The sequence below is a fragment of the Lampris incognitus genome, chromosome 13 (genome assembly GCF_029633865.1).
Source record: "Lampris incognitus isolate fLamInc1 chromosome 13, fLamInc1.hap2, whole genome shotgun sequence".
In the NCBI taxonomy this organism is placed as follows: domain Eukaryota; kingdom Metazoa; phylum Chordata; class Actinopteri; order Lampriformes; family Lampridae; genus Lampris; species Lampris incognitus.
In genome coordinates, this window is record NC_079223.1 from 36,545,462 (window position 1) to 36,555,200 (window position 9,739).

The 9,739-nt window shown below is 43.9% G+C and overlaps 1 protein-coding gene across 1 annotated transcript in view; it reads left to right on the plus strand.

The window, feature by feature from the left end:
* Nucleotides 1-9,739, plus strand: part of alox5a (arachidonate 5-lipoxygenase a) — a 28,615-nt gene extending 18,876 nt beyond the window's left edge. Inside the window, exons 5-14 of the mRNA XM_056291876.1 lie at nt 943-1,049; nt 1,161-1,333; nt 2,465-2,611; nt 2,788-2,991; nt 3,090-3,176; nt 5,563-5,741; nt 7,714-7,835; nt 8,101-8,201; nt 8,381-8,551; nt 8,871-9,739. Of these exons, the coding sequence (XP_056147851.1) occupies nt 943-1,049; nt 1,161-1,333; nt 2,465-2,611; nt 2,788-2,991; nt 3,090-3,176; nt 5,563-5,741; nt 7,714-7,835; nt 8,101-8,201; nt 8,381-8,551; nt 8,871-9,050 (1,471 nt within the window). The 3' untranslated portion in view covers nt 9,051-9,739. The remainder of the gene's footprint in view (nt 1-942; nt 1,050-1,160; nt 1,334-2,464; nt 2,612-2,787; nt 2,992-3,089; nt 3,177-5,562; nt 5,742-7,713; nt 7,836-8,100; nt 8,202-8,380; nt 8,552-8,870) is intronic.

Genomic DNA, 9,739 nt, shown 5'->3' on the forward strand with positions numbered 1-9,739 from the left:
AATCAAAGAAAAATCCGGATACAATCCAGATGAACTGATTCAACTTTCTTTGATTTTTCTTAGAGTTACAGACTTACTCTTAGGCGTGCCCCCCACCCCCCATCGGTTCAGCGATGGTCATTCCATCTTCACATAGGTGGCCTTTTTTATTTTTTTTCTCTGCCCAATTGTATCCGGTCAACTCTTCTGAGCTGTCCCGGTCACTTCCACCCCCACTACCACATGCCTGCGATACATGTGCAGTCGCCAGCCCTTTTTTTTTTTCACCTGACAGTGAAGAATTCCGCCAGGGGGACGTAGCGTGTGGGAGGATCACCCCATTCCCCCCAGTTCCCCCTACCCCCTGAACAGGCGCACTGACCGACCAGAGGAGGCGCTAGTGCAGTGACCAGGACACATACCCACATCCAGCTTCCCACCTGCAGACATGGCCAATTGTATCTGGAGATTCGAACCGGTGATCCCCGCGTTGGTAGGCAACGGAATAGACAGCTACGCTACCCGGACGCCCCTGTAGATGACCTCTTTGAGTCCCTGTTCAAACCACTGTAACTCTGGTTAGCGTTATGCGACTGTTATTGTTTATAAGGGTGGGGATGCCTGCAGTCAGTTGAGACTGAAGAGGTCACTTAGATGATGATGAAACGTTGCTGTCAATAAACGTTGTGCCCCAATGAACTGATTCAACTCTCTGTGATTTCCTTACTGGGATTATTGTGCATGCATCAAGACGTTTTCAAGAAGTCATTCGGTTTAGTGGATTGGCCGAGTACAAACATAGCTGATTTAACTGGAAGCACCATAACTCGGATGCTGTGTGTATTTTTCTCTGGGTTCTTTTCATTTTTCTTTTCATGTTATGCCTGGATTTTTGCGCTGCAGTGATAAGATATTTTCACATGAAAGGGGATGGTGGCTGATGATAACCATTCTCCCTCCCAGCATAGAGAACCTGTGTGTGAACCAGTTTATGCACATGTTCCAGACCTCCTGGAATGACTTTGCTGATTTTGAGAGGATCTTTGTGAGAATCAAAAACACGATTTCAGGTCAGCCTCGGCTCTTCGAACATACAATTTATAACAACAAAAAAAAGTGTATGAATTCATTCAGTCATCAGTGTATATTGTTCTTCTTTTGCATTATATCATATTCCCCAGAGTATGTGATGCAGCACTGGAAGGAGGACTTCATGTTTGGTTACCAGTTCCTGAATGGCTGCAACCCGGTAATAATCCAAAAATGCATCAAACTTCCAGACAAGTTTCCCGTCACTCATGAGATGGTTGCTTTCTGCCTGGAGAGAGACATGACCCTGGAGCAAGAGATAGAGGTAAACACACATAGGACATCACGATTTTCTTGAACTCCGTCTGTATCGCTGTCCCTCAATTCTTTTTTTTTTCTCCCCAATTGTTTCTGGCCAATGATCCCACTCTTCTGAGCCGTCCCGGTTGCTGCACCATCCCCTCTGCTGATCCGGGGAGGGCTGCAGACTACCACATGCCTCCTCTGATACATGTGGAGTCACCAGCCGCTTCTTTTCACCTGACAGTGAGGAGTTTCACCAGGGGGATGTAGCACATGGGAGGATCACGCTATTCCCCCTAGTTCCCCCTCCCCCCTGAACAAGGCGCCCGACCGACCACAGGAGGCGTTATTACAGCGATCAGGACACATACCCACATCCGGCTTCCCACCCGCAGACACAGCCACTTGTGTCTGTAGGGATGCTCGACCAAGCCAGAGGTAACACAGGAATTCAAACTGATGATCCCCTTGTTGGAAGGCAACGGAATAGACTGCCATGCTACCCGGATGCCCCACTGTCCCTCAGTTCTGAGGGAAAAGTACAAACTGACAGCTGTATTTTCCATTGTTTTCAGTCGTGTTTTTGCAAATGCCATCTGAGGGTTGGACTTTAAGAGATCACGATAGTAATATATAAAGAAATCATTGGTAGCTAGTAAATTAATTGTCACAGTCCTTGCTCAATTCCTTTCACACTCTGTGAGTAGGGAGAACAGTAGTAGTTTTCTCTTTTATGATGCAAAATGTCTCTGATTGGAGAGATTGGAGCCATTGGTTCGAGAAAGAGATACAAGGATATGTCAACAATGCCTAAACTTCCAGCCCCACACCAACTTGTTATTCTATACCTGTGAGGACCCTCATTGACCACCCTCATTGCTTAGCCCATAACTATCAGAACTGCATGCCTACCTGGAATTTAAACTAATCCTACTTCTGATTCTAATCTATACTGTAAACCCAAGTCCTATCCATAAGATATACCCTTTAAGAAGTGAGGACTGTCCAAAATATCCCCACTTTGCAAAAATGTCCTCACTTGGATGGTTTGAAACTCAAAACTCAAAGTGTTCTTCACAAATAAAGCTGAACAAAAATACACACACACACACACACACATGCTCAATTATGTTAAACAATGTTGTCCTTCCAGGAAGGTAACATATACATAGCAGACTTTGAGGTCCTGGATGGCATCAGCCCTAACGGTACCGACCCGTGTACCCAGCAGTACCTGGCTGCTCCTATCTGTTTGCTCTACAGGAATGCCCAGAACAAGATCCTGCCTCTGGCCATACAGGTACAGTGAGACAGCTGAGGAGCAGGTGTGTCACACAACACTACCTTCCTAAAAGCGTTGGCTTTTACCACTGTCATTTCAGTGTTCATCTCTTTCTCTTTCTCGAGTGGCCTGGCTTATCTTCCTCTTTATTTCTCTCACTCCTCTGTTTCACTCCCACTTCTACTCTCTTCCAGCTGAAGCAGACTCCAGGCGAGGACAACCCCATCTACCTGCCCAGCGACAGCCAGTACGACTGGCTGCTGGCTAAGATCTGGGTCCGCTCCGCCGACTTCCACGTCCATCAGACTGTCACACATCTGCTGAAGACACACCTCATGTCCGAGGTGTTTGGCGTTGCCATGTACAGGCAGCTTTCAGCGGTTCATCCCGTCTATAAGGTGAGACTCCCCTTACATCCAGTTTGACTAAGCATAAACTATTTGCTGGATCGAATCAGTGACTAAGGGATCAGACTGACTGATGGGTCCTCTCCTAGCTGCTGATCCCACACATTCGTTTCACCATTGCCATCAACACCAAGGCCAGGGAGGAGCTCATCTGTGAAAACGGCATCTTCGACAAGGTGATTTTGTGTATCCCAAGGCCTTTCTTTTTTTACTTGATTCAATGCTAAGACTGCAACTAATGATTAGTTTCATTATTGATTAATGTATTAATGTATGAATTAATTATGTATTAATGTAGGAGTACTTTGAGGGGCTGATGAATGAAGAAAATGAGAGAGAGAGAAGGTTGGATGATGTGGGGATAGTGAATCAGGAAGTGTGGTGGATTAGCAAGGAGGAAGTGAGGGAAGCTATGAGGAGGATGAAGAGTGGAAAGGCAGTTGGTCCTGATGACATACCTGTGGAGGCATGGAGATGTTTAGGAGAGATGGCAGTGGAGTTTTTAACTAGATTGTTTAACACAAGCTTGGAAAGTTAGAGGATGCCTGAAGAGTGGAGAAGAAGCATACTGGTACCGATTTTCAAGAACAAGGGCGGTGTGCAGAACTGTAGCAACTACAGAGGTATAAAGTTGATCAGCCACAGCATGAAGATATGGGAAAGAGTAATAGAAGCTAGGTTAAGAGGAGAGGTGACAATTAGCGAGCAGCAGTATGGTTTCATGCCACGAAAGAGCACCACAGATGTGATGTTTGCTTTGAGAATGTTGATTGAGAAGTATAGAGAAGGTCAGAAGGAGTTACATTGTGTCTTTAGAGAAAGTATATGACAGGGTGCCGAGAGAGGAGGTGTGGTATTGTATGAGGAAGTCAGGAGTTGCAGAGAAGTATGTAGGAGTGGTGCAGGATATGTATGAGGGAAGTGTGACAGTGGTGAGGCATCTAGTTGGAATGACAGATGGATTCAAGGTGGAGGTGGGATTACATCAAGGATTGGCTCTGAGCCCTTTTTTGTTTGCAATGGTGATGGACAGGTTGACGGACGAGATCAGGCAGGAGTCTCCATGGACTATGATGTTTGCGGATGGCATTGTGATCTGTAGTGAGAGTAGGGTGGAGGTTGAGGAGAGCCTGGAGAGAAGAGGAATGAAAGTCAGTAGGAGCAAGACGGAATATCTATGCATGAATGAGAGGGAGGACAGTAAAATGGTGAGGATGCAAAGAGCAGAGGTGATGAAGGCATATGAGTTTAAATATTTGGGGTCAACAGTCCAAAGTAACGGGGAGTGCAGAAGAGAGGTGAAGAAGAGAGTGCAGGCAGGGTGGAGTGGGTTGAGAAGAGTGTCAGGAGTGATTTGCGACAGACAGGTACCAGCAAGAGTTAAAGAGAAGGTTTACAAGATGGTTGTGAGACCAGCTATGTTATATGGTTTGGAGACAGTGGCACTGACGAAAAGACAGGAGGTGGAGCTGGAGGTGGCAGAGTTGAAGATGCAAAGATTTTCACTGGGAGTGACGAAGACGGCAGGATTAGGAATGAGTATATTAGAGGGACAGCTCAGGTTGGACAGTTTGGAGACAAAACAAGAGGCAAGATTGAGATGGCTCGGACATGTGTGGAGGAGAGATGCTGGGTATATTGGGAGAAGGATGCTGAATATGGAGCTGCCAGGGAAGAGGAAAAGAGGAAGGCCAAAGAGGAGGTTTATGGATGTGGTGAAGGAGGACATGCAGGTGGTTGGTGTGACAGAGGAAGATGCAGAGGACAGGAAGAGATGGAAACGAATGATCCGCTGTGGCGACCCCTAACGGGAGCAGCCGAAAGTAGTAGTAGTAGTAGTAGCCGTAGTAGTAGATTGATTAATGTATGATATTTTTTTGATGAATCAATTAATAGTTTGGTCTACAGACTGTTGAATATATGGGCAAATACCCATCACAAGTTCCCAGAGTCCTAAGGGATTTCTTGATACTGTGTACATGGCAGTCAAGAACCCCCCAGGTATTCATTTCATGATATGAATCAAAGCGAGATGAGCAAATGTTAGATTAGAATTTTTGAATCTGTAACCAACAAATGTTTGATATATTTTTTTGACAGATGATGAATTGATTACCAATTTTCTAATCAATTAATTTTCCATTAACCAATTGAATGTTTTACTAATAATTTCAGCACCAATTGATGCTGATCAAATGGTGTAAATTGAAGAGAAAGGGGGGTTAATAAATACCATGGCATAGTCTGTCGGAAACATTTCTAAAATGAGTGTGCTAAAATCTTAGTCCATCACATCAAGACGGACTTGCTGATCTTTCCTTTAGAGCTTGTCTCTACTGTTAACCTCCTTGTCAATGCCATAGGTGATGTGAGAACGCACTATTCACTGTGCAGCCATTAACTGCTGGTTTGATGGGTCTGGGACTGGCCAAGGTTTATGAAAAGAGTGGAGGTGTGGTTGAAACAGTATGGCAGTAAAATGTTGTCACATCTATTCTGATGTGAATGACCTTGATTCATCTCTACCTGGCAAACCACATCAAGCTCTTTCTCTTTGACCAGGCCAATGGCACAGGTGGAGGTGGTCATGTCCAGTTGGTGCAGAAGGCGATGAAGTCGCTGACGTTCAGATCTCTGTGCTTTCCTGATGCCATGAAGGCCCGCGGCATGGACAGTAAGAAGGAACTGCCCACCTACTTCTATCGAGATGATGGTAACAAAGTGTGGGAAGCCACCAAGAGGTGTGTGCAGTGTGTGTATGTGTTCATTTCATACCATTTTCCCATTTAACAGACACTTTTACCCAAAGTAACTTAGAAAGAAGTCAACAATTAGTGGATGTATTTGTGTGTCAATCTCTTGGCTATGACAATATTACTAAGATGCCTGATCTTAGTAACATTATGTCTGCTGAAATTGGTGAAAGTGCGTAATAAAAAGGAATCAGAAACACTTTTCATTTCATGTACGGAAGTACATGAAATGAAATATTGTGTCCCCCAGTCCACAACAGTGCAACACAAAGATAAAAATACATATCCAAAAACTACAAGAACACATATATCCAAACTAACACATATATCCAAACTAAAAAAATAAAAAATAAATCACTGTCCAAGGGAACGAACGCCAACCAGGATGACTGTCGGAATTGCCGGTCTGCATTGGCTAGCAGTTAGCTTAGCCTGCCCTGCTTCTGCGTCCTGTCAGACTGCCCTCAGTGTTTCCTCTTCTAGTGTAGCTCCGGGCAGGGCCATGGTCCTTGGGCCCGCCAGACACAGCAGACCAAGTTCCCTCAACTGATCCAACACTAGCTCTCCCAGCCAGACGTCCTCGACACCCCTCCCCACACTCCACATGATGACACCAAAAACACCACAGTCAACGCCAGGCAGCGATAAGTTATAATAAGTGATAATAAGTTGATCAACAAAAGAGATGTAAGTAATAGGCCATTCAAATGCCACAAAGCAGTATGACAGACACAGCCAGGAGTGCATGTTATATAAAGTGCTTATAGTGTAAGTGCACAATAGGCAGATCACTGACAGTGTGGGGGAGTAGTAGGGGAAGGAAATTATGATTTAGCTGGACAATGCCAAAAATCAGTACAACAGTCATGCTTACAGACCATCTATGGATGAAGGTAGGCCTGGAAAAGGAGAGTTTTTAGGCCTTTATTTGAATGAAGTAAGTGAATCAGCTGCTCTGATGGAAGACGGGAGTTTATTCCACCATTTTGCAGCAAAGAAAGGTCTGGACCAAGAGCTCGTCCCTTTTGAAATTGGCATAGATGGAACGAAGAGGGTGAGAAGGAGTGTGCGTGTTAATTCATATGGATTTGGGCAGTTCCTTGAAAACATGGTAATTATAACTTGTACAGAAATCAACTTTGCTTGCCATAACAGGTGTGGGATCTTTGCAAATAGGTGTCATGACACAGGTTGTCCAAAAACTAGAGGATTGGGCACAAATTTAGCAGTGATTATGTTGACCTGATGTTTCCAGCTGCCAAAATTCTACTGACCTAATTTGTTATTTCACATGAGGATTTCCTGCTACACTTATTATTTCCATTGATTTGATACCAATGCAAACATTTTCATCAGCGAATGCAAACATTTTCCCTTTGCAAACACAAGACAACTTTGTCTTGTTTTTGCAGTGCTTTCAACTGTTCCACCATGAATAAACTTCTGCTTTATTGCTAACAGTTAATGCACATTTGTGAAAAAAAAAATAGGAAGCACACATCCACGAATTAAAACATTTTGCACATAGACTACTATGCACTCTGCAAATTTGAAAAAACTATTTGAAAGCTAGTGTCAAAACCTCAATATATGAAACTGTACAGACAATATATTAAACTCTGTCTTATGTACAACTGTTCATTCTGACACGAGCGGTTGTTCTGCTTTTGCTGGTAAAGGTTGAATTCCTGTAGGTCAACTTCCAAGGGGTTGAGCAGTAACCTTTGATTTAAGAGTAACTCTAAATGTAACTCATAACTGAGTCAATATATTTCACCTATTTTGGTTTCTAACTAAAATTGTTCTGAAGTAGGCTACTTTTGATTGTGTGAATACATTTTCCATTACAAAACCACACTTTTACTCACCGACCCACCCAGGACCCTGTACCCACTCCCTGGCCATATCATACTCTATCCTCTGTATAATATTGGCATCCTTTACTTTTTCCCTCCTGCAGTTTTGTGTCAGATGTGTTGTCGATCTACTACACCAGTGATGAGGTACTACAGGGAGATGAAGAGATCCAGGCCTTTGTGAAAGATGTGTGCAGCTTTGGTATGCAAGACTTCGACTACTGTGGTAGGTATCATAACAGAAACCCTATTAGAGAAGCTATTATATTGCTTTATCAAGTGTAAGATGATTTGGCCATAGCTGATGGATGGTGGAGAAGAACAAACTTTTTTAAGACCAATTCAAATAAACTTCCTTTGTTTCAACATTACCTGGCACATGTTGTGTTTTGCAAAGAACCTTTGCACCAACACTCTGCAAAAGAGAAATCACATTTTCTCTAAAGATGCTGACTGACTGTCAATTTCAACTGCCCACATCCTGTGCACAGAGTTCCCAAAGTCCTTGAAGACATGCGAGGAGCTCACAGAGTATCTGACCGTCGTGATCTTCACAGCCTCAGCCCAGCATGCAGCTGTCAATTTCGGACAAGTAGGTCGTCGACAAACTTCGCATTTAATCATCAGGGTTAACACTGATTTATTACAATGTCAACTGCTGCCCTGCGGTGGGAGGTGTGGGTTCATTTTATAGAGTATCAGAATAACATTTTCCGTACGTATGGCTGCGGAAATGTGAGCTCATTTACACTTTATTCATGTACCTTCCAGTATGACTGGTGCTCCTGGATCCCCAATGCCCCCTCTACAATGCGTAAGCCCCCTCCAACACAGAAGGGAGCAAGTGATGTGACACTTATAATCGAGAGCCTTCCTGATCGAGGGCGCTCCTGCTGGCACCTGGGGGCTGTCTGGGCCCTCAGCCAGTACCAGGACAATGAGGTGCAGAGAGGGCCCGTCAATGACCAATTGCACAAACGGTGTCACACGCATGCACGCACACACACACACACACACACACACACACACACACACACACACACAGACGCATGCATGCACATGCACAGATCCTGATGGATCCCAGGCACACTCTTATGTGTCAACCTTTTTAATCGTTTACAAGCATAATCTTGAAACAGAAACCACACAATCCTACAACAGTCCTGCTTGTGGAGCATTTTGTTTCCTCTTTGCAGTTTGCCTTTACATCCTGTTGCCAGAGCTTCAGTAAATCACTGTTCTATGTGCTTTTCTACCTCAGCTGTACCTGGGCATGTACCCTGATGAGCAATTCATAGAGAAGCCGGTGAAGAAGGCCATGGAGACATTCAGGAAGCGGCTGGTGGACATAAGCAGTGAAATAAAGAGGAGGAATGAGGGAAAGAGACTGCCTTACTACTACATGTCCCCTGATAGGATCCCAAACAGTGTGGCTGTGTGAAGGATAGAGGTTTTACTAAAAACCCTTCTCAAGAGGATTATCGTGTTCCTCCATTGATTTTATTTGCTCTGTTTGTCTCTTGTGTCACTGTTGCATGTGATTATCATGCCATTCTTTTCTAGATTTATCAGTGCAAAAAAAAACCCCAACTCTAATGCTAAACCTTGTTTGTTTCATAGATGTAGTTAAAATGGGTCATTATGTATAGGCAAGGCTCAGCGTTTTCGGTTTTTATTTTTCAAAGCCAGCCAGCATGCCGGATTTCACCACAAGAGGACACTGTTACATAACCTCACACGAACAGGAACAACTTTTGGATCCGTGGAAACATAAAATCCGGGGGGAAATCGATTTAAACTGATCTGCTCCTTTTAAAAAAATCTGGGTATTTTTAGGTGAAAATCGGTAAAACCCGAAAACGCTGAGCCTTGTGTATGGGTTTAAATGAGCACTGGTTTGGTGTTAATGTTGAATGTCATTTTTGCTTCCTTCACTGTCCTTGTGATGCTCGAAGTGCGAAGGCAATCGCCCCCTTAATAAGAATAGCGTTCTTAACTGCAGCACATCTGCTGATGATAGAACAGGGACTACAGCTAGCATACATTATTTGTTATGCTGTGCAAAACAAATAGTCACATCGCAGCAGTCCATAACACATGAAACACAGAAACGACAATAAATTACTATAA